At 41.9% G+C, this 24,095-nt stretch overlaps 3 protein-coding genes and 1 long non-coding RNA gene across 4 annotated transcripts; 1 reads left to right on the top strand and 3 right to left on the bottom strand.

Annotated features, from left to right (window-relative positions):
• Nucleotides 1-1,695: 1,695 nt before the first annotated feature.
• On the top strand, nucleotides 1,696-6,016 carry LOC104455709 (dihydrolipoyllysine-residue acetyltransferase component 4 of pyruvate dehydrogenase complex, chloroplastic). Its single transcript, XM_018859802.2, has 7 exons — nucleotides 1,696-2,513; nucleotides 2,700-3,010; nucleotides 3,228-3,419; nucleotides 3,543-3,630; nucleotides 3,755-3,825; nucleotides 3,929-4,012; nucleotides 5,736-6,016. The coding sequence occupies exons 1-7, from the start codon at nucleotides 1,868-1,870 to the stop codon at nucleotides 5,838-5,840; spliced, it is 1,497 nt and encodes a 498-aa protein (XP_018715347.2). The 5' UTR covers nucleotides 1,696-1,867; the 3' UTR covers nucleotides 5,841-6,016.
• Nucleotides 6,017-6,882: 866 nt separating this feature from the next.
• Nucleotides 6,883-10,620, bottom strand: LOC104453804 (ACD11 homolog protein-like). Its single transcript, XM_010068429.3, has 4 exons — nucleotides 10,027-10,620; nucleotides 8,910-9,082; nucleotides 7,785-7,930; nucleotides 6,883-7,080 (listed from the first exon to the last, which is right to left on the bottom strand). The coding sequence occupies exons 1-4, from the start codon at nucleotides 10,300-10,302 to the stop codon at nucleotides 6,974-6,976; spliced, it is 702 nt and encodes a 233-aa protein (XP_010066731.1). The 5' UTR covers nucleotides 10,303-10,620; the 3' UTR covers nucleotides 6,883-6,973.
• An 846-nt stretch (nucleotides 10,621-11,466) lies between these two features.
• On the bottom strand, nucleotides 11,467-16,700 carry LOC104453803 (protein NRT1/ PTR FAMILY 3.1). Its single transcript, XM_010068428.3, has 4 exons — nucleotides 16,544-16,700; nucleotides 16,224-16,441; nucleotides 14,151-14,710; nucleotides 11,467-12,607 (listed from the first exon to the last, which is right to left on the bottom strand). Exons 1-4 carry the CDS (start codon nucleotides 16,608-16,610, stop codon nucleotides 11,704-11,706), a joined length of 1,749 nt encoding a protein of 582 aa, XP_010066730.2. The 5' UTR covers nucleotides 16,611-16,700; the 3' UTR covers nucleotides 11,467-11,703.
• Nucleotides 16,701-20,938: 4,238 nt separating this feature from the next.
• Nucleotides 20,939-21,765, bottom strand: LOC108961051. Its single transcript, XR_001989026.2, has 3 exons — nucleotides 21,352-21,765; nucleotides 21,145-21,264; nucleotides 20,939-21,018 (listed from the first exon to the last, which is right to left on the bottom strand). It is a non-coding gene; the product is annotated as an uncharacterized LOC108961051 (long non-coding RNA).
• Between the last annotated feature and the right edge of the window lie 2,330 nt (nucleotides 21,766-24,095).

Genomic DNA, 24,095 nt, shown 5'->3' with positions numbered 1-24,095 from the left:
TTTGCTTTAGACACGCCATGGAAGGTAGAGCCAAGCGCTGCATGCAAATCACAAGCAAACCCCCAATTGTATTCGTGCCAGGCCAAGACAGATCACGAGGGGCGTTTAAAATTGGAGACGGAGGCCAGGACGTGAGGTGACAGATAGATGTTATTGGCAGTATTCGATGAGGAATTATAAAAAAAGAAGAAGAATGAACTATAAGATGGGAGGAACTATGCATGAACACATCGTGCTGTGACCGCTCCCATTTTTGGAGTATACAATCACGCACTCGATTTCAAGTTGGTATTGGAGCTAAGAGGTTTATGGCATGTCTTGGCAAGAGCCTGAAGATGGATGGCGAAAGTTGAATAGAGACGGAGCTGTGAATAAGGAGCAATAAGCTATTAGAATAAGAGGAATAATCCGCGATTATGGTGGAAACTGGGTGAAGGGTTTCCCTTGAGATATCGGAAAAGCTTCGATAAGCTAAAACTTATGCGTCGCGAGATGGAATTAGAGTAGCTCAGAGTGTAATATCAATTGTTTAGATTTCGAAACTGACTCATTTATTCTATTTCGATGTTGGAATACTCTGTGCCTAGTTCCCCCACTCATGGAGAAGATCTTGGTTGAATGTTAGGACATTGCTCCGGAGGAGAAGCACAGGTGATGGAAGCTTCGGCATGTGCCAAGGAGCTGACTAAGATGGGAAAAACTATATTCGGGAGCCAATAGTAACTATTTTGCTTGGCATTTTAGGAAGTAGTATGTATGCTTTTAGTCATCGCTATTACGACGGACTTATGCCACACTCAGCTTTTTGTATTTGTGAGGGTCAACTGTTGTATCATCGTTTTCCCTAGTAACATAATCCTCTATGTTAACCCTATTTAGGGCATTCACCTAGTGGTGAATTGATTAGTTGCCTTTTATGAGGTCACGGATTTGACTTTCTCATGCGGTGTGTTAGAATATTGAAATAATAAATCATGCATTCATCTAACAACTTAAGTTTTTAAAACAGTTAACAATGATCCAACAAAATCTTACATGGTATCAAAATTGGAAGTCCTAAGTTCGAATTTTTTCAGGCTCTATTCGTCTTCCCAATTAAATTTTCACATTTTCTACTAGGCAAAAAAACCATACTAAGTACAGCTTAAACTTTAAAATGGTTGATAATGATCTCACAAAATTTCACACGATATTGTGTGGTTGTGGTATGTCTCGTGTAAATAGACTTCTTAGCTACACATGGTGTTGTGTGGTTGGGGTATGTCTCGTGTAAATAGCTACTAGTATCTTAATGGAATTATGGTGATGAGCTCCCCAGTCTCATATAATTGCGTTTTCGGTGGTTCAGCGGACCCATGTTTCACTCTGGCTTATTTTGTGGTGGCCTTGAAGCCCTTATAGTAAAGTCCGGGGTGGAGCTTTCTCGCCGTTCGCTCCTTCCGGCCTCATCAAAAGAAGTTGGAGAATCTTTTGGGGAGCCAAAAAATGTGCCTGCATAGGCCCAAACCAGCCCAAGAAAAAAGGGGCGATGTTAATTTGGTCTGGGCCCACATAGGCCGGGCCAATAAATAAACGGGCCGGGCATCTCGATCCGGCCTCCAGGGCCGAGCTCCGATAAACACGGTCCAGGCCCAAGTCAAGCCCAAATGAAACTTCAAAGCTTCGGCTGTGCCGTCCCTCTGCGCGTAAGGTTGGTTTCGTTCGTTAATGGCGATGGAAACAGAGTGATGTAGCTCCAAATTCCCTCTCCTCGCTTCCCACTTTCCAACTAACCTCCCCTCCTCGTCTTCTCCGCCCGCTTCTTATATCTGATTTTTCCCCCGCTTCACCTCCATTTCTCTCTCTCTCTCTCTCTCTCTTTCCGACAATGGCGTCTTCCCTCCTCTCTCCTCCCTCCTCCTCCTCCTCCGCCGCCGCCGCCGCCGCCGCCATCTCCTTCTCCTCCTCCCTCTCCTCCGCCCCTCTCCCCCGCCGCCCCTCCTCCGCCCTCCCCCGCCGCCGGGGCGGCCGGAGGTCCCTGTCCGTGCAGTCCAAGATCCGCGAGATCTTCATGCCCGCCCTCAGCTCCACCATGACGGAGGGCAAGATCGTGTCGTGGGTCAAGTCCGAGGGCGACGTCCTCTCCAAGGGCGAGAGCGTCGTGGTCGTCGAGTCCGACAAGGCCGACATGGACGTCGAGACCTTCTACGACGGCATCCTCGCCGCCATCGTCGTCCCCGAGGGCGACAGCGCCCCCGTCGGCGCCCCCATCGGCCTCCTCGCCGAGACCGAGGACGAGGTCGCCGAGGCCAAGGCCAAGGCCGCCGCCAAGTCGGGCTCTCCCTCGTCTCCTCCTTCCACCGCCCCGGCGGCGGCCGAGTCCCCCGCCGTCACCTCGAATCCTGCTCCGGCGATTGCTCAGCCTCCGCCGCCGCGGCCGGCTGCTCCGGTGGATGGGCCGAGGAAGATTGTGGCGACTCCCTCCGCGAAGAAGCTCGCCAAGCAGCACAAGGTGGACATTAACAAGGTGACAGGTAAGGATTTTGTTGAATACCACATTATCGACATTATCGCGAAATCATAATACGATAGAATGTGCGACATCATTAAGCAGAGCGAGCCAGTTATTGGCTAGATTATCAGTTGAATCGTCAATTGTCATTGACATGGTAATTGGCGCGATTGGGTGTAGCTGATCATGCGTGGTACCATGGTGGCAGGTACCGGTCCGTACGGGAGGATCACGCCGGCAGACGTGGAAGCGGCTGCTGGAATCCAGCCGTCCAAGCCGGCCTTTACAGTTACTGCTGCTCCAGCGGGTGCAGCAGAGCCAGCTCCAGCTGCTGCTGCTGCTGCTGCTCCACCAAAATCTGCTGCCCCTGCTCCGCCTCCACTTCCAGGATCTACGGTGGTGCCATTCACCACAATGCAGGTCGCGGTGTCGAAGAACATGGTGGAGAGTCTCTCGGTACCGACTTTTAGAGTCGGATACCCAGTGACAACTGATGCGCTCGATGCTTTCTACGAGAAGGTAGATTCTGTGCTCAATACGAAGTTTTCAGTTTGCCATTTCTGGATCATGATTTGATAAGGAATATAGTTGGAGAGATTGTTAACGGAGTGTATAAGTGTATATGTATTCTTCTGTTAGGGTGTGTCAATCTTGAACTGATTTGGTAAGATAGTTCCACCTGCTCGATAGTTGCTTTTTATTGGTATAAATCTTTTGTTTGCTCTGGATATTTTAGGTGAAACCAAAGGGCGTGACCATGACCGCTATATTGGCAAAGGCTGCCGCAATGGCACTTGTTCAGCATCCAGTTGTGAATGCCAGTTGCAAAGACGGGAAGAACTTTACTTACAATAGCAACATTAATATTGCTGTTGCAGTGGCCATTAACGGTGGGTTGATCACACCTGTGCTTCAGGATGCAGATAAGGTTTGATTTCTGGAGCATGCTGTGCCTTTGTTCCTCTTGATAAAATGCAAAGCAAATGGATTGATTTGATGGATACAGTTTTCACATATCAACTTTGGTTTTGCTTTATAATATTTGGTACAGTTGGATCTATACTTGCTGTCTCAAAAATGGAAAGAGCTGGTGGAGAAAGCCCGCTCAAAGCAACTTCAGCCACATGAATATAACTCAGGTTTCACCATTCAATGTCTTTTGTTTCTCAGTTCTACACATGCAAATGTGATAGTTAGGTTCGTTTATGTCATTATTCTTCAATAATCAGGATTATGGTTTTTCTGTTTACTTGAATGTTTTAGGCACATTTACTCTTTCCAACCTGGGCATGTTTGGAGTGGACAGATTTGATGCAATTCTTCCTCCAGGCCAGGTGAGTCACAGAATCGCGATTTCTAACTTTACTGAACTGAGGATTTTATTAAAGTTGTGAGAAGCTTCTTAGCTGTCTGGTGAATTTTTTTCCTTATATTTAGGGGGCCATCATGGCTGTAGGAGCATCAAAGCCAACTGTTGTAGCTGATGCTGATGGATTCTTCAGTGTCAAAAGTAAAATGCTGGTGAGTGTTCGCATCTTCCCTGCGATCTTCCAAACTATCCAGTGTTTTATGTAATGAAGGCTTGGCATCCCTACTAGAGTGAGCCTATTTGTGATTAATAAGCATTCCTATACCGCATGAGGCATAATTATACATCGAGCATTGAAAATTAGTTTACAAATGATATAAAATTGGGGTCCTTATTTGCTTGCTATGGGGAGTTGAGGATTTCTCATATCTTTTTTTCAATTTTTACTCTGAAATTGAACATTTCAAAAAAAAAGAAAGAAAGAAAGAAAGAAAGAAAGAAAGAAATCTTCGATACCAAATACCAAGATGAAAACTTAGTAGGAAGCAGAGAGGGATGCATCTAAAATGCTGATCCCTTTTTGGAGCCAAATACCATCTCAATAAGTCAGAGAAAAAAGAATGGTATAGTTCAATGGATGATATTCATAAATGCTTGCTTCTTGTCTCCAAGAAACTTTGCTCCAACTAGTGACAGGTAGTCTAGTGCCATTGTAATCCTATATGTAAAGTTGACCCATAATTTTTTTATCTTTGGCTAATTTGTACATACAAACAGATTAGGATTCTCAGCTCGAGTTTCAATTTAATAACTACTTGTGTTATGTCTATATTATCACTATACTATCAGAACTTAAATGTCCTTGCTCTTAGAACCTGTTTGGTAATATTGAAAATTGTGTTGAATATATAAAATCTGAACTTTACGTGTTGATAATCTTAAACGCTGAAAATAGAACTAAAAAGTTGTTTGATAATAATAAAAAATATAAATAGCTGAAAATTATTAATCTCTTGTCAGCTATAGAAAAAAGACCATCTTTGGTAGGTTTTGTCAATATATTTGGCAATATTATAATTACCATCAATTATCTTTAATTAAATGAACTAAGTAACCCCTCCCTTACCAGATTAAGTGGATATTTTGACTTAATTGAATCAGACAAGCTTAATCTCATTGTGCTCCTTGCTAAGCTCTATGAGGCTGAGTTGAGTTCCATGGAGCTTCACCCTAGGAAAACAGAGAGTGAGGGAGTGAGGGAGTGAGGGAGGGAGGGAGAGAGATTTTGAGTCCAGAATGAAGCTACTTACCAAGCTCTGTAAGGCCCGATTTGATATCATGTTATGCATTTTGGTGTTTTCTGGCTCTTCCCTGTTGATGCATAAGGTTTTGGTCAAGATTGCCTTTGTTGATCTGATAAGTTCTTCCCTTTTTTGGTATGGGATGTCACTAAAGATATTTTCCGTGTGCAGAGGATGATTTTGAGTCCAGAATAAAAACAGTGTCTTAGTAGAGGGCTAGAAATTGTGAAAGCACAAAAAAGGGTGTTTCAACATTTTCATTGTTAAAAAGAGGAAGAAAAAGAAACGGATACAGTGTAATTATTTAGAATTCTTCCAAAAACCACTTAAGACAGGCTCTAAAATCTGTAAGAGCATTTAAGTTTCTTGATTCTGTTTCACCTACTGCATTTCTGATACTTATCTCTGAAAAGCTGCATTTGGTTTTTTATATTCCTTATCACGCCCGATGATAGAACTTGTTTTATGGCAAGTTATTTGACTTTGCATTTCATCATGATCTCAGCTTGCCATTTTGGACATTTCAACTTGTTTTTCATGATCTTGACCATGCTCACACGTAATTTTCATTAAATTGACTGGTGACAAATTGAATCTAGCTCAGAAACTTCTAACTGGGGGAAACAAATTTCAGGTGAATGTTACAGCAGATCACAGGATCATCTACGGTGCTGACTTGGCCACCTTCCTCCAGACCTTCTCAAAGATTGTTGAGAATCCCGAAAGCCTTACATTGTAATGAGGTTTGTATCAGTCGGAACTGGATCGTCCAAGCCATATTCTTTGGATGCAGCTCTTGCTTGCGCTGTCACTTTTTGTCTTGTATTTTCAATTTTTTTTCTCTAATTTGTGAGGAACTCATACTGAACTTTGTAGATTTTGAAAGAGGGTAATAAACTTCGCTTAAGTTATGAACTGAGTGTCGCACTTCCTCTCCTCATTGTTACGAAAATGCATATTACCCTCTCTCATATGGTCGCAGCTGAGCGCTGCAGCCTATTGACCATTTGCATATGGATGGGGGCTATCTATATGGCTTAAAATACTTTTAATGTTCTGAGGGAAGATTGTTCATTTAGCTAGAGAAGAAAAAGGCCAAAGAGGCCATTTAACTGTTAAAATAATTAGCGCAGCTGGAATTTTGCAATTAGAGTAGACCTCGATGAAGTTGTAGAGATCTAAACAATACTGTGCCCGACTTGTCGATTTGTACAAACCCTTCAAACCGGCGGAAAAACAGAGTATAAAAGCAACACGTTTGTCTTTTATTCCTTAAGTAAACAGAAGAATGAAGAATGCAAACTTAAGACTCCTTTTATCGATCCAAAATAATGACAACACTTGTGTTAGGACTTTGCAGTTTTTTTGTAGATCCAACGTAGTTGTGTAAAACCAAATTCGCGAACACTGATGGATCGGTAACATTCATGATGATTTGTTTTGTAATTAATCAAAATGGGCGGATCATCTATGAGGCTGCTGGTACTACAATAATAATGGAGTAATTGAACGATTCACAGCTTTCTAAGACTCTTATTTCTTTTTGGTCTCTTTGGTGGTACACGTATCGATCAATCATCCCTTCCCTCATCAGGTGTTCGTAACTACTTCGTACTTTGTCCGATAATCCCTCGAATATCCTTCTAGATAATAGCTTTGTTTCACAGCGCCCCTAACGTAAACAGAAGCTGCAGAAAAATTGCGGTATTCAATCCTAGATAAGGTGTTGCCACCATAAGCTGGGTGCACATGAAGGAGAAGGGAGAGGAGAGACAGAGAGATCGTAGACACCAAAATTGTCTGAAAAGTATTGTTCTGTACAAAGAGAGATCGGTCAAAGCTATCGCCATGAATGAAGCGAGGCATATCAGTTCACCAATCCAAGCTAATATTCCTGGATATGTATAACTTATCGATGTACTGTATAACTGGGATTGAGGCCTTGATATACCTTCTCATCTTCTTCTCGGCCGTCTTATCTGCAATAAGATTATCAGCAGTTTGAGATCTCTGAAGGACAACATTAGGAGGCTCATTTATGACGGGTCGACCAGATTCGATAATATATCCAAGCCAGAAACTGCATATGTTCCCAATGCATAATTTGCATCATGTTTTACAAAAGAACCAGGTGAAGGGTCTAAAATCTTTGAATTGCACATATAAGAACCTTGTCGTGAGACACTATTGCTGCATCTGACACAAAGGATTGACGCCATCAGTTAGTGCGATTATCTCATGTAACACGAACACCTGAAAGGTTTCCAGCAACTATCTACGCCGTTTACAAGGTCTGCAGTTGATGGATGTATGGTGATATTCTGTAGCTTCTTATAATTCTGTAACCAATTCAATCCCCAACTTCTCATTTTTGGGTCAACATTCTAAAGTTACGATTTTTAACTTACTGAAAGTTAGTCAAGCACTGCAGTTTTCTGACTTGGAAAGTAGCAATCATCAGCTTTCAAGAAAATACTGAAAAATCATACATAGAAGTTGTAAAAGCGATCAAAATAGAAAATCATTTTTACAGTCCATTGGAATTCTCCCTAGAACTTTGGCATGTTGGCAATCTCACAATTCATCAGATAAAAGATAACTCACCAGGGTTTGAAAATAACACAGAAAAATTGTCGAAATTCAGAAGGAGGACCAATATGCATGCGGTACCATCCCAACTCACCAGTTTCATTGAGCTTTAGCAAAAGTTGATCCCTGTATGGAAGAGCATACATTCCAGCGTAAACAGCTGTCCTGATTGCCCAAGTGTGGAATGGCGCACAAACTTGTGTATAGGCTGTGGTAGCCGCATCCTTTAGTGAGTAATCGCTAGAACAAGAAAAAGAGAAGAAGCTATTACTATGGAACAAAACCAATCTTACATATGAGACTGCATCTGCAGGAGACAGTAACTTTGGACAAGTTGACTTTAGGGCAATGGACTTCCTTAACTCAGATCACAAAGTTATTATTATTTACTTATCATCTTATACTCATCCATTGTGAAAATCATAGCTCAATTAGGAAGAATCGTTGCAACGGCTAGCAGCAAAATGACTTCAACCCCAGTCTACTAAGCAGACATAGGTACAATCATGACTGACCTTGAGAAGAAAAGATTAAAAATTATGTGAACTTTTATGGTAAAACCAGACCAGGCCATTTAGAACTTCATCATTAGCAGATAAATCATCTATGGCAACTCCTCTATGTTGTGGAACAAAAGAAACATCAGAGCTACTGCACTCCAAAGGTCTAGTAAGAAACTCATATAAGCGTGTGCAAGATTTCCCATTAACAAGCCTACATACCGAAAACTATAGAGGACTGCCCACGAGAGTTCTGTGATGAACGAAGCAGCTACTGACCAGAAGAATTCGCACACATTTGTCAATTTATTTTGGAAACCTCTTACACATAATAGTCTAGGTTAAACTATGATGACATCCTCGCTCAATGCTCATAACAAGGAGGAAGAAAATTTTGTCTGACAATTTTTCTCGAGATCACCCTAAAGGCTCTACATCAATGCTCCTTCAGAGTAAAATGTGCCACACACCTATCGTGAGAACTCAGGATAATCCTGATTAAGGGATAATGAACCTCTTCCCAGTTTACTATACATAAAAGGTTGATAGAATCCTCGAACTTCATACTCTACGTTCGTGATGCTAAGACATAACATACATAAGATCAAAAGCAGGTCTGCAAATTAAACAATTCCCTGGTAGAAATGGAATTTGCTTCCAAAATTCAAACAATAATATGCAATTAAACAAAGAGAGAGAGAGAGAGAGAGAGAGCATACTCAGAAGACAAAAACTGCTCAAATAGAGCTCTGATGAGATCAAGACCCTGCCTAACTCGACGTAGATTACGGGTATGACTTCCTGGAGTTCTCACTGAATCATTTGCAACGTCAAGATCCAGTATGTTTTGTAATGTGCGATGTGTCTTTGATGCCTCCACAAGATCACGTACCTTGGAGAGTCAATTACTAGGTCAGTGGAAGGAAGGTCACAAGCATGGTACATGACAACGATAACTCATTATATGATAGCACAGACACTCCATAGGTCAATAAGCAGCCACTCCGAATACATCATTTCCAACTCACACGATTTCTAATCTCCAATCTACAAATTCTAGCCCAATGAAAAAAGTCGACAACCATCATCAAGAAGTCATGTCTTTAAAATACCACGCTGATCCCTGGAAATCCTAATTATAGCATTTCAACTGGTATGACATTTCCCCTTTCACCTAGAAGACCTTAAGTTCAACTCATGACTTGAAGATCAACGAGAATCTACCCCATGATGCAGTAAAGTCATGCAGATTGTTGAATCATGTAAAACGCCAAGATATCACCTGAAAAACCATGCGCGATCCTGCATTAGCAACAGAGTGTCCTGAGCCATTTTGAGAATTCATCCCAACCCAACACACGACAGAGATGTGATCACAAGTACAAAACAATCTTTATTTTTCTGCATAATTAATGCCAGTGATTTTGTGACCGGTGCACAAGATACACTTATAAAGTGGCGGTGACAAGCTGTAAGCGGAATCCGAGCAAATAGATTGGATTCGAACAATCGATGAGAATCCAAGATACCGTTCCGCGGACCATTTTGGAATATTAACTACTCTTCGTGCATTTTACTATCTACATCATATAATCCGTCACAATACACACATTAGTCACCACAAACAACTGAAGATCCACAGGAGCAAATGCAGAGTTCGAACAATCGGACATGCAACACGACACAACCGCCAAATTCCCGTTCCACAACATTGCTCTGGCAATTTATAATCGAAACAGAGCAGGGCCGAATTCAAAGCTCTCGAAACAAGAACCGCGACGAAAGGGCAGGGGAAGGGGAGGGACACGCGACGGGGAATTCGCAACAAAAGCACACCTTAGCGACGTACTCCATCTCGGCGAACTTGAAGGCGAGGCCGAGGCAACCGAAGAGAACAGAGACCAGGGAGCAGGCGTCGCAGAACTTGTCCAAGCGGAGCTCCACGCTCCGGCCATCGTCGGGCGGCCGCAGGAGGAGGCCGGCCATCTCCTCGAACGCCTCCGCGATCCCCGAGAGGGGCGTGCAGGCGCCGGCGGCCTCCGGCGGGGGGCAGAGGTGGGGGGAGGCGGCGCCCCGGCGGCTCCCTCCGTCTGTTTTTTCTCCCTTCATCATAGCTTGCGTGCGCTGGATGGATGGATGGATGGATGGATGGATGGAGGGTTTCCTAAATATGAGCAAGAAACGGGAGGCGATGGACACGGAGGGGTCGCTACTCGTGCGGGTTGCCGAAGGCCAGGGGAGACTCTGTCTTCCTGCATGGACTTCTCTCTCTCTCCCTCTCTCTGTTTTTTCCTATGCCTGTCTTGCACGAAAGCTCTTCCCTTCTCTTCTCTTCTCTTCTTTTGCCTTCTGTCCGTGAATCTGGTCTCCCTGGCTTAATAGAAAATTGCGCAAATGCTTCCCAAACTTTATTTCAAATTTACAACGTGACTTATTCAATGTAATCCTTAATCTTTATATGAAAATGTTCAATATTATCCTTGAACTTGAAATAATAAAAGGACGACATCAAACTTTCTTATATAATTCAAAAATTAAATTGAACATGTACAAAAAATTCATCGAACACATTGAATAAATTTTTTTGGTGAAAGAAGATATGGAAAATGTTTTCTTCAATTTGAAACGGAAATTTTTTTCCATATTTTAGAACACATTTTTTGTTAATGGAAAATATTTATTTTTTCGACTAGTTTATTTTCCATGAACCGAATACTGAAAAGTCCGAAATTTTTTTTCTTGAAGTTATCTTTCATGAAACAAACAATGCCTAAAATAAAATGGCTTTTTTGGAGTATGCATGGAATGGCATCGAGCGGTTGGCTATCGTTCCCTACCCGCTTAAATGCATTTATAACTTGCTCCATATAACTATTTTGAATATCTTTTCCTCGCTCCATGATCGAAAATTTTAACCAAACCCAATTCGCTAAGTTTCAGCTATTGAAATTTAACGTAGAAAATGCTAAGGAAGCGTTTGGTAATATTTTTGTTATCGACAACAATTTCTATTTAGAAACAGTTTTTTTGTTTCTACTCCTTAGACGAGTTTCTGAGTATACGAGTCCCGATTCCTTTGTACAGCTCTACCAACAAAGGTCATGGGGACAATCAGAGAACTTTGATAATTTGAGCCCATATTTTATTGGTCATTTAGATGTGAGCCCGTTAATAATTACTGAGCATATATAATACCTTTGTCTTATAAGTGAAGGATGTAATATAGAGACATGAGATGCTAATTATAGTAACATCCATTATAGAAATAGTTAAGGATGAACTAGAATAAAAGTCTTGCGTTTTGAATTTTTTTTCTCGCTTTTATTCTCGATTCACTGACATTAATTATATATACGGAGTCTTTACGAGAATCATGACTCGCAGCGAGCGGGGCAGACTTTCCTCGTCCTCCTAACCTTCCTAATGCAATCCTAAAAGGAGTATTTACGGTCACATCCGTAAGTGATAAAGAACTGCGCCTTCCGGTAACCTCCCTCCATGACCAAGCATCAACTAAACTTTTGCAAGCTCAACCGCGGCGGCTGTATCTTTATCTTCATCTCCGGTGCCCTTCGCAGCCTCCACGCTGTGGATCTGGACCGGCTTGAACTTGTAGAACCTGGCCACGCAAACGTAGTACACCAGATTCAGGCCCTGCAACAGGGTCAGCAGCCAGTAGAAGTACTCCAGCTTCCCCCGGTTCAGGTTGCCGTCGGGAAGCCAGTTGGAGCCATCAGGCCGGGCGCTGTACTTGTGCACGATCGTGACCATGAAGGTGCTCAAGTAGTTCCCGGCCGAGATCGTCGTCCAGAACAGCGCGGTCGCCGTGCTCCTCATGCTCTCCGGTGCTTGGTCGTAGAAGAACTCGAGGTGCCCAATCGCCATGAAGGCCTCGGCGATCCCGTGGAGCGCGTACTGGGGCATGAGCCAGAACACCGACATGGGTATCATGGCGTGCGGCGAGTCCAGCAGCCCGTGGGCCGCTGCGTAGCGCTTCCGCTTCACCTCGGCAAAGCCCGCGACGAGGGTGGCCAGGATGGAAATGAAGTACCCGATCCCCATGCGCTTGAGGAAGCTGATCCCGCGGTCGAGGCCCGTGAAGCGGCGGGCCACCGGGACGAGGAGGCGGTCGTAGGCGGCTATGGTGATGAGCATGAAGGTCATCGTGAAGACCGACATGGAGGCCGCGGGGATCTGGAAGTGGGGGCCGAGGTGGCGGTCCACGGTCTTGGCCTGCTGGAGGGAGAAAGTGCTCTGCTGCGCGTAGGCGGTGTAGAGGAGGATGCCGGAGGCCCATATCGGGCCCATCCGGATCACCGTCTTGAGCTCTTCCACTCGATGGACCGTGTTCAGCCTCCATAAGTTGGGCGACTTCACATCGTCCTCCGGAGCAACGATGGCCGCTTTGTCGAGGAACCTGGAAGTTCGATCAACCAATTTAGGGAAAGATATAGCCATAGTTTGACATGTTAGCACAATAACATACATTGTGTATTTGATGTTGTATAAGAGCTTAGTACTTTAGTTAATGATGTTGTATTTGGCTAAAATAACTCGAGTGACGACACCATATTGTCCCGGTTCAACCTAAGACAAAACACAAGCTTCATGTGCCTGAATTCGGAGATCATGCCCTCATCTGTCTGTCTGTCTAATTTGCTTTTTGAGAGCTACCAAACGTTAGTTAAAAAAGATGAGGGAGCAAGAGTCCAGAACTCGTGCCGGTTCTAGCCACAAGCAGACATCTACGTCAGGACAAACGACGAGGTATCATCCTTGTACTCTCACACGATATACATGCAAATGAATACTGACGAGCGACAACCGAAGAGACAGAGACCCTTCAGAAGAAAGAAGAAAAAGGCCACGTGCTCTGGACCATCTTGCGTACATCTCTCCAGAGACCGCATGCGTGCGTACATGAGCGCGAACGATTCGAGATTCGATGACATGTGGTCGCGGAGGAGCACGGGTAAAATGCCAATGGTCTCGCGGGCCTGGTGCGACGAGAGCCGGACGCTTTGTCGTCCCGCCACGCCATGCACGACTCTATCAGAACCTAAACCAGGACAGTCGAAATGAAACGCGGCACGCGTATTCATGATTTGATTCATGAATTTGTCCGTATATCTTTGTTTCGAAATGGAGTGGAGATGAATTCGGACGTCTGTTTTCCTTCAGAAGAGAACATCTTCGTTCGGACAGTCATGATGAACTTTGACGTTGTGCATCACATGAGATCCACAAATGGAATCTCTTGGGCTGCTTAATTTGTCGGGGAGCAATCGACCGTATCGAGACACATCATCAATGATCTCCTTCGTCCTTTCCCTTGATTCCTGGGCTTATCTGTGATTGTCTTCTCGATTAGATAACCTACTAGTTTCCCGAGACGCAATCATTCGGCCGCTGAAACTTCCACATCCTAATCAAACGATTTCTCTATTTTACATTACATTGGCCTTACATATGACCACAGCTGTTGTCATCTTAATGGAACCAATTCCATCAATCGTTGCTCGAGGTTACCGCGCGGGCCCTGCGAGTCTTCAACGTAATCCTCCTCGCTTTCCGCGAGAGAGGAGATGACAAAAAAACACGCGTCGTCGATTGTACGACGCTTGGAGTTTCGAGTCCGTCGGCTAATTTAGTAGGGTTCGGCTACTCATGTTCCGGAACAACTAGGCTGGCTTACGAAGTCAATATGATCATTGGTTTTACGTAAGGAAGATTGCCAAACCCGTTTGAGCTTTGTATCGCAGTGAAATAATTCTTTGTATAGCATGTTTAAATTCGTGAGAATTCGATGATTTTCTTCCCTCTTGGCAAGCACAGACATTTGCATAGACCTTATGAAATTTTTTAAAGAATAGGGTTTTCGATGTAATCGATTACTTACGTTTGTCAAATCGGATTCATTATGCTTTCATTTATGTCATTTCATGAGAGAGAGCACTTACTTGACATGATTGGTGTGAACAAGCCTCCCATCGAGCGAAATTGAGGCGTCGAGCTCTTCATTCTCGTATAACAATATCGAATCCGTTACCATCGCTAACCTCCTCTTCTTGAATGAAGCCACGCAAACCTGCAACAAACGGGTGAACGGGCTGCCCGACGGATCCATCATCCGGTACAGTCGATACCCACCAATTAAGGTGATGACCGAGAGGAACATCATGATGGTCGGGATCCCAAGACCCCAGCCCCATCCGATGTTGTCTTGAATATAAACGAGCACCGTCACTGCCAGCAGCATAGACACCCCCATCACAAAGTAGTACCAATTGAAGTACTTCCACGTCTTCGTAGATTGTTTTGGGTCATTTACGTCGAATTGGTCCGCCCCGAAGGCAACCACGCAAGGGCGGATCCCACCGGACCCGAGGGCTCCAAGCAGGAGGGCTGTGTAGAGGACGCCGAGCTGGCCGGCGCTGGCTTCTTGGCACTTTTGGTTGTCCGAGCATGGGGGTGGCCTCAACTGGGGGAGTACGGCGGATAGGGTCAAAAGGGTCATTCCCTGTCATCAAAACAAGGACAAATCATTCCTCAATAATGGAATGGACGGGGTCCTACAGGGTTGTAAAATGTTTGATAGGTGATTGCGTGTGTTTAAACGAGTAGGTTTCGCATAATTAATCCAGCAGAATATCTCTTTATGGCATCCCGCGATTCACGCTTTCATTAATTAAGACCTTTGCGACTTAGACGTTGGGAAAAAAATACATGGACATAGATATATGGCCGAGGTCGATGGGTGCTGATGGGTGACTAGACAGCGGCAGTGGCCAGCCCCGAATGCGACGGAAATTGGCATGCGGTTGTTCATGAAATGGCTGCCGATAAGTGGAGGAGGAGGAGGAGGAGGAGGAAGAGGAGGATAGGTAAAAAGAGATTTTCTTTGTGTGCTAGGTTCATGGGATTTAAATCGTATTTGGTGAATTCTATAATTGAATGGATATGTGCCACAATATTATGGTGGATACAATAGATAAATTCATAATGAACGACTACTTATAAGTCCATAATAAAAGTGCGTGCACGATTTTTAAAATATCTAGTAATACTAAATTTCTAAGCCTCAGATGTACCTATATGTATAAAGTGTACTTCCTTGTGATTAAAACAGAAAAAAGTAATCTGTAAACAATTTGAAATAGGTTGAGTCGCCTACCTAGGAAGAAGCTCCACTAGATAGTAGCTACATGTATTGTGTCTCTTGTGAATTTCGTTCGTTCGCTTTTCAGCTTTGACATAAATGATATCTTACCATAGCAAGAAACCTAATGACAACTACACTCAGCTGAAGTTTAATTAACACTGAGAAGGACGTATTTCATGTTTATGTACTCACGACAACCTTGACGACTCCATCTACTCAGAATGGGCAAATACCCTTAGGACTCCAATCATGCTTCTCCAATCAATGAGAAATCAAATCGATGGCCTGCCTCCATTATTGTAGGCATATATGGTCAGAAATCTTTTCAGTTTCCCCCATTTTTACCCTGAAGCCATGGGTCAGGGTCTGTACACGGAGAGCTATCCTAAGGGTTAATCGTATGTGGATCTCTTTTCCGCGAGTCACTTTCATAAGTAGTGTGTCTACAGTAGAAAATGCAAACAAGTTAAGTGCAAAGCCACTTCAATTATTGCATATGTTGCAACAGATGAAATATACATATCAAGAAGCAAGAAATGATATTCACGCACGCCATCAGCAATTCGATTATAGCAGAGGGTTTACAGAAGTTTTATATGCATGAGCTTTCAAAATCAGGTGAAGTTTTGCCAAACGTCCACCAGTTTAAGATAAAGAGAAGTTTTGCGCACGATCCTTGAATCCGTCTTGTTTATATCACCATTGTCATACCATTTCCTAAGAAAAAAAAAGGCCATTCCTCATCTTGTTCATATCACCATTATCATACCATTTCCTACAAGAGAAAAAGGTCATTCCTCGAACAACTTCTACTTCTCCAACTTTTGTCTGAAGACTCGTACACAGATAAACAAAGGATGGTTAAACTTACAACTACATAGATAATGGAGGCGATGGTGATGGTCCAAAAGCGCCCGGCATAGGCGTCAGCGAAGAAAGCGCCGATCAGCGGCGTGAGGCTGGCGGTGCCACCGAAGTTGGTGAGGGTGTTGGCTGCTTTCGTCAACGGCATGTGGAGTTGGCCCGTCAAGTAGCTTATCATGTTCGCGTTGAAACCGACCACTGCCAATTTATCGCACACCTCATTTGCTGCACCAACACAATTAACGTAATCAAAGAAACATACAAGAAGATTAGAAGAAAGTAGAAGAAGAAGAAGATGATGATGATGAGAGAGCTTGGACGGCTCACAGAAAATGAAGGGCATAGTGACGATCCCTCCCTTTTTCCATCCCCTTCCATGGCTTCCTTCCTCCATCTCTCTATCTCTTTCTTTTATTTTTACTTTTTTTCAATTTCTCTCCTCCGTTTTTTCTATTGTTGTTTCAGTGCTCAAAGCCCCTAGGATTCCGTGCTATTTATAGAAGCTCTTGATGAAGATTTTATGGTACAGTCATTCCATACCGTATGTTTGGATATGCTTCGATTCTAGTGGTGTGATTTTTTAGTTTTTTTTAATCTCCCTTTTTGCCATGGTACAGACGAAGCCACTGATTAATCCAGTCCAGTTGTAAGATAGGCTTTCGTTTTTTTTTTCAATTTTTTTTGCGGTAAGGTGTTTGGGCCAGGCGTCGGGACGAAGATGCTTTTGTCGGGTCAAAGTGATATGACCATGCAAATGTGAGCACATGACCATTGCTCCAATAATTGAAATCCCCCGCAGCCTGAACAAAACAAAGATGTTAGGACATAAAAAATGTTATATAAAATTCATCTATCACTTAGTTAACAAATATTAGCGTACGTCTACGATCAATTTTTCTAAATTGGGGGAACGAATAATTTTTTTGTCATATTGGAAAACGTCTTTCAAGTAATGGGATTCCGTCCATTTGAAAATAAAAAAATTCTGTTATCAAATAGAAAATTGCGTGGAACATGATTGGAAAATTTTGACATTCCCGCACAATCCAAGTATAAAAATTTTGACAAGAATTAATGAACCCAAAAAAGAGAAAAACCTAGATTAGAAAGAGGAGGGAACTTTCGCAATGATAAATTTCGGCATGACAGGTTTTTTTTTTCTTCTTCTTTTCTGGGACATTATAGGTTCACATGACATGTTCTGGTTTTGCCACATCTTGGCTTTCAAAGGTTCATTAAGAAACATGGATTGAGAAAGTGGCCGATCGGAGATGGAGAGCTTGAGCCCCACAGATACCATGATCTCCAAGTGTCGGGAGGGCAAACGAGGAATTCAAAATTAATTAGTATATGTTATGATGCCAAATAATATAAATTCAGGAAATATTTTATCCTTTCTTTAAAATAATCGACATCATGACCAAACTATATAGTTATCCCATCATTTTATTGGCGAAGTTTGTTTAGGGAATCCACTTATTATTCCCCACCAGTTCTTCTTACTCTATTTTTCATAAATTGTGCTAGTTTGTAAAACAAGTAAGCCCCACCTAAACTCAAAAACTCAGATTTATCTAATACATCCTAATTTACTAGAACACGTATGACACAAGCCGAACTTGAAGCCGATGCTTCATAGATGAGATTATTTTCACTTGATAACGATAGGTAGGTATGAAAAATCTAACTAGCGTCAAGCATCTAAGCCATTCAAACAAGTTGATTCCTGTATCATTGAGCCAAAACCTAGTTATGAAATGTAAGCTGGAAAATTTCGTAAAGGCAGAAGAGTGTAATGAAATAGATAGCCGAGATGTATTCGGTGCCTCTAAGTAAACAATAGATTGTTGAAAAGACGCAAACTCACTCCAACTCAGTGGTTCTCACGTCACAATCATCACTGGTACATGGCTGTGTGTAGGAGAACGCTCGGTTGAAATTTCCGACTTCTCTTTTTCGTTTGGCACGGAGAATCTCCCCGGTTGACACGTCATGGGTGTTAATCTAACTGCGACCATCGTCGCCCTCTCAATTGCGCTGTCGGCGTCATTCACCATCCATAAATTTCCCCGATCCACTTGCTGGACAAACTGTAGACACGTGGACAACTCTTCCTCCATGTTGATTAGCAAATGGCAAGTAAGTGTAGCTTTTCGTTCTGACAGATTCTCGGGGAAGGAGGAAAAAGGAGTTCACGCCCGACAGATTAAAATTGAGTACCGAGTGGGACAACTTTTTGCTAAGTGTACATTCACCTAACTTGTTCATAGTGTTAAAAAACGAAAAACTGGTCAACGGGGAAAACGGAATATACCGAGTACCAAATGCTCTGAGATGAAACATGGATGCCCGGTTTACCTGTTAGCTGTATCAGTGTCGAAAAGATGAGAAGATAGAGTCTAGACTGAACCTATGAGACTAAATCAATCAAATGCAATAAAACAATCAGAGTTTTCACATGATTTTTGCATGAGGTAGTGATTGTGTGCGTCCTCTCATGCAGAAATAACAATGTTTTCGGAAGAGAGATACTTGTGCATTCTTGAAACAAGAATAAATTGATTTTTTTGGAAAGGTTGAAACTTTTCTCATGAATACATTTGAAAAGTGGGTAGAAGGTGTGCTAGTGCAGTAAAAGCATGCACACTCATGCAAAATCACGATTTTCTATTAGATAGAAATTGAAGAAGTTTAGAGGATAGAAGATTGTTAATCATATATACTAGTATGGTTTTCCGCTAATCATATTTCACACTCCTAGCACTAATTACCTCAAAAAGGTTGGAAATTCCCTATGTAATTTTTGAGATTCCACGGCTTGTACAAAATGTACTACTTCTACTTGAAACTTCTAAAATTGCTTATACGTATTCTATTCTCACAACACTACTCTCTTTCAAGATTACAAGAGAATTACAAAAAGAATTCTATCAATTTTGTATACCGAAAAGCATGGCAATTCGCAACAGAGAAAGAGTTAATCGCGAGCTTCTAAAAATGCCACCGACTACTTCGATTTGTTTTTGAAAATTGTGAAGCTCCAAATAAACCATTGGTCTGACCTTCTTTGATCATCAGAACGGCCTACGCGAAGCATTATCAACCCTTTTTTCCAAAGCAGAGCACTTTAGTTCTCAAGTTTATCTAACGTGTCCTTTGCTTATACAAAAATGGTTAACAGGCTTGAATTAATTCCGGTTGCTTTTAGCAAATTCCAACACTTGAAAATAGCGATAAAAACATCAACTTAAGTCCAAATAAAATTGATAAAGAGTGGAGTCTTCCCATCAAGATTGTAGAGGGTCGTATGTGGAACTTAGGATGTGCAAAAAAATTGAAAACCGCCTGGACCGCTTGGAACCACTAGACTGGACCGGAACCGATGATTCCCATGGGAGTTGGTCCAGCTCCCAATTTCAATTTAATGGAATCAGTGAGTACCGGTCGAGTTCTTAGTTTTATGCATGGAACTGCTTGCCCATTCACTAGGATCAGACTGATATATATTAAAAAGAAAAAAAAAAGAAATTCCATCTCAACTGCTTAATTATTTTATAGTTTTTCGACCAAATATATATATACACACATATATTTGTAGTTATTAGATATTATTGACTAATTTTGTCTCTTGGGTGTGTAATAGGATTGACTCCCTACTTTTTTTTCAATTCTAATAGTCCATTTACTTGCTTTCTCAACCAAAATAAGATAAACACATGTAGAGGAAGGAGAGAATCAATTGGAGATGTCCATAAGAGCCAGCAACTTGTTTTAAGAGAATAATTAGATCTCTCATTACCTATTTCCATGATTAAATTGGGTCGATGTTGAAAAAAAAATGAATCAAGCAATTAATATTTTAACTTCTATGGTGGTTAGGACTTTTAATGTGGAGTATAATTCTTGACATGTTTCTAGTGTCAAGAAACCTTAAAAGGACCATACAATGACATTCAAAAAAATTAAGTTTTGGCCGAATAAGCTTTGTAGAATTGGAGAACGATTTCATGGATCCATTAGAGAAACGGACCTGACTAGTGGTCCGGTTTCTAAGCGAATTTATGAAACTAATGGACAGGTCTCAATTTTAATTTTTCGAAACTAATTCTTAAAGTGCGATTTCTAGTTTTAAAGTGAGAACATGCTCACCCTACGTGGAGCCACCCACTTTGTCTATAATATCGTCTGCTTCTGGAAACAGTCCTTTCAAACTTTTCATGAATTTTTGTCCCACGGTTTATCAACTTTCTGCAAACAGGTCTTTTCAAGCAAGTTGCCGGCATCATGTTCTATAAATTTGATCCCCTCATATCGGTCTATGCAGGCTTTTACGAACCCTCGTTTTACAACCTGTTCTCCTTCAACAAAGGTCGTTTCAGATTTACACACATTTCCCGTCTGATAACTTAATCTCCTTCTGCAAAGCCAAAGCCTTTCTCTACTTTAGATGTTTGGTTGTTAACAATATCTGCATATGGCTTGCGTGTATAGTAAGTTCTTTGTTCTGCACACTCAAATACCCATACTAGGAAATTTTGATTATTTTTTTTTTGTATTCAAAACATTATGAGAGATTTTCTCAACAATACATGCGCACACAATGTGCAGACGGTTCTTCTGGTCTCAACCTATTTTCTGGCATTTTACCAGCAGAAATAATTTCCCATTGCTAGTGAACACGTTGTTCAATAATCAATTAGTCATTTATCGCTTACCAAAAGTTATCCTTCCTTGCTTCTTGTTCACACAGAAGGCATTGTCTGGCATCTCGTTCATCTTCTTTTTCTGGCAGACTCTTTTCCCTTTACGTATTAAGATGGTAGGGTCAATTCTCAATATTTAATTAAACATCATTCATACCGATCTACACATGCTTTGAAAATCATTACAGCATTCTCGGTAGGGTGTATTAAATCTCGAAAACTTACATGGCTTAGCTTTCTCCCCACCGTGGTTTCATTGTCTGATGCCAGAAACATGTGACACGTTGAATCATCATCGTCCGGTTCATACGTGTATGGCTTTCTAGAATTCCACGAACCTTAGGCCTGCAAATTTTGTCTGTTCAGCGACAGGTCGCTGTTCTTGAACAAACAGAAGATAACGAGAAGAGAAGTACGAGAATGTGATCTCACGGTTTGAAAGGCATCGGAAGACCCGGTCCAGCCCTCGCTCCCCATCACCGAGAAATCTTTCTTTCATCGTCCAATTATTAGCTATTGAGGACGTAGGATCGCACATCTTTGTGAGGCATGATGGGGGAGATGATGCAAGCACGATTAGAACATCGAAAGCGCCACGACCCCCACAATTAACAGATCGCGGAGTTTGCTAGCTCTTGCCCCAGCTCGAAAGATGCTTTGTCTTCATTCACTGTCTATTTATATACAAGCGCCACCTTCTATCATCATCCCGTCGTTGGCTGGGGCGAGTGCGAGATCTTCAAATCACGTGCCTGACCCTCTTTGATTTGTATGGAGTCCTGAATGCTGAGATCGTGGTCCATGCGAATTTTGACCAGTTTTCGGGGTCGCCCCACCTTGAATGTCGACCTCGGTCTCCGCTGGTCTGTCTCCATCTCTGGGGTCACTTTATTTTGTCAGGCAAGAGCAAGTTGGCTTGGTTTGGCTTGACATGGAGCATTGGGAGGACCGGCACTCCCAAGTCCAATCAAAGTGTGAATTGAGATGCATCAATTTTAAACAATCGTACCGCCTATTATTGGAGACTTTTCTTTTGTCGATTTTTGGCTACATGGCAGAGATTTCACACGAGGGAGAGGGAGAGAGAGAGATGCACCACCGCTATTGAGGTGGTTATACTGCCTCCCCACGTCATTCTATTTTAAGCAGTATTAGGGACATTGAAACTTTGAATAATATTAGGTTCGCTAGAATTGACATATAAAAATGTTTTATATTAAATATTCGTATAGATTGGCAGGAGAGCTTGTAGATAAGTGTCATCTTTAACGTATTATCCGGCGTATTGGAATTGAGTACATGAGTCGCAACTCGCGACATGGAAGAGGGACAAATCTTAGTATGTAGTTGATTCAAAGTGAGCTGTTTCACAAATGAGAAAATAGCAAATACAAACACCCTAGTTTACTAACCCATTAGCGGGCAGCTATGTTGGTAAGGGCATTGCTCTTCATCGCTGAGGACGTAGGTTCGAACCTCCAAGTTGCTAACGCGTTGTAAGTGGGGGCTATGGTGGTGGGGTCCTATGCTAGTTCCCCCAAGGTATAGGCGTCGGTTCGAAGGTGCCACCAGATGCTGGAGGGCCTTTGACCCTGATTAGCATAAGTGAAAGGGGGCTCAAGCGGATCCTCAATCATCAAAAAAAAAAACATCCTAGTTTACTAGCTAATCGGATAAGTGTCATCTTCAACGTATTATCCAACGTATTGGAAATGAGTACACGAATCACAACTCACGACACGGATGAAGGACAAATCTTGGTATGTTGTTAATTCAAAATAAGCTGTTTTACAAATGAGAAAATAGCCAATATAAACGCCCTAATTTACTAAATAAAAGATTAGCTCACTAGATAACTTCTAATGAATAAACTAATATCTACTAACTCGCGATAATAAGTCCAAAATTTTCTCTGATTATCGTTGAAAGTGAACTAATTTACCTAGATTTCGTAATACTATTTAAAATTTTAAAAAAAATTATAGAATCAAATTAAATATAATAAAGAAAGAAAACATCAACTAATGAAAATGTGATGCTATTTTGGCACCCTAGATGGATGGAAACACACTCCAACGGACTAAACTGCCCTTCATTTAGCTATTTAAACCAATGGATTCACGTGAAAAACTTTCCTCTATTATGTATGTAAAAATTACTAAAATGAAATGATTTCCATTTTCTAAATTTGTCATAAACCCAATTCTGAACTCATATTTAATAGATTGAGTTGTTAAATAAGTTAGTTATAATTAGTCAATAAGTCACAAATAGGCTTAAGATGATAAAACCCAAAATAATATGAATGGTAGATGAGTTAATTGACTTACTTAGACTAAACTCACGTATATAACTCTTTTTTATCCTCACTCAGTTTTGCACTCGCTTCGTTTGCACCCTCACTTCAATTTTGATATGAGTTTTCATCAATTTAGTTAAATATAGAAATATTTTAGCAAATTGAGTTAGATTATTGGAAATTGATTCAAACTGGTTAAATGGATAAATTATGGTCGGATCATTTTCAGCCTAATTCCATCCACTTATTTGACGAATTTACAAATAATCAAAATGAGAGTTTCTTAAGAGAGATTCTTCTTTTTTAAAGAGGCATAATTGGAGGATGGTTAGGTATGAATAGATTGCATCGTCCCATGAACAAGACTTGTCCTACTTTAAGGGCGCCAAGAACGATTCTGTTCCCTAACCGATTCGACAAAAGAACGATTATTTTTTATTCCTTTAGAACCGATTCGAGTAAAAGAACGTGTTTGGTAACCGTCTAAAATTTTTATTCTAATAAATTGTGTTTGATAACGTGTTCATTGATTCTCGTCCAAATTATTTTTTTTATTTTTAAATAATTTTTTATACTTTTTTTTCTTTTTCTTTTACCTTTTTTCCTTTTCTTTTTTATTTTTCTTTTCTTTTTTTCATTTTTCTCCTATTTTTCTTCTTCTTCTTGTGACCTAGCGACCTCACCAGCGTCGCCGCCCGGCGAGGCCGGCCCTTGTCACCGAGCCTCGGCGCAGTGGGCGAGGCTCGCCCGCCGCGAGGCTCGGCCTCGCCAGATCCGGCGAGGCCGAGCGTCGCCGTGGACAGGCGAGCCTCGCCGGGAAGCCGGGCGAGGCCCGCCCGGCCACCGGTCGCTAGGCGAGCCCGGCCGGTGGCTAGGC

The sequence above is a fragment of the Eucalyptus grandis genome, chromosome 7, assembly GCF_016545825.1.
Source record: "Eucalyptus grandis isolate ANBG69807.140 chromosome 7, ASM1654582v1, whole genome shotgun sequence".
Classification (NCBI taxonomy): Eukaryota; Viridiplantae; Streptophyta; class Magnoliopsida; order Myrtales; family Myrtaceae; genus Eucalyptus; species Eucalyptus grandis.
Note: the sequence above shows the minus strand (reverse complement) of the source record. Positions and strands in the feature narration are given on the sequence as shown.

Bases quoted from the DNA above. Each gene is read 5' to 3' on its own strand.
- LOC104455709 (XM_018859802.2), top strand. From the start codon at position 1,868: ATGGCGTCTTCCCTCCTCTCTCCTCCCTCCTCCTCCTCCTCCGCCGCC. The intron at 3,631-3,754 runs GTTTCACCATTC...TGAATGTTTTAG, and splicing joins GCCACATGAATATAACTCAG to GCACATTTACTCTTTCCAAC. The intron at 4,013-5,735 runs GTGAGTGTTCGC...AACAAATTTCAG, and splicing joins GTGTCAAAAGTAAAATGCTG to GTGAATGTTACAGCAGATCA.
- LOC104453804 (XM_010068429.3), bottom strand. From the start codon at position 10,302: ATGATGAAGGGAGAAAAAACAGACGGAGGGAGCCGCCGGGGCGCCGCC. The intron at 7,931-8,909 runs GTATGCTCTCTC...TTCTTGTTCTAG, and splicing joins GAGCAGTTTTTGTCTTCTGA to CGATTACTCACTAAAGGATG. The intron at 7,081-7,784 runs GTGAGTTGGGAT...ATCTTATTGCAG, and splicing joins GCTAAAGCTCAATGAAACTG to ATAAGACGGCCGAGAAGAAG.
- LOC104453803 (XM_010068428.3), bottom strand. From the start codon at position 16,610: ATGGAGGAAGGAAGCCATGGAAGGGGATGGAAAAAGGGAGGGATCGTC. The intron at 16,442-16,543 runs GTGAGCCGTCCA...GTGTTGGTGCAG, and splicing joins CACTATGCCCTTCATTTTCT to CAAATGAGGTGTGCGATAAA. The intron at 14,711-16,223 runs GTAAGTTTAACC...TTTTGATGACAG, and splicing joins CCTCCATTATCTATGTAGTT to GGAATGACCCTTTTGACCCT.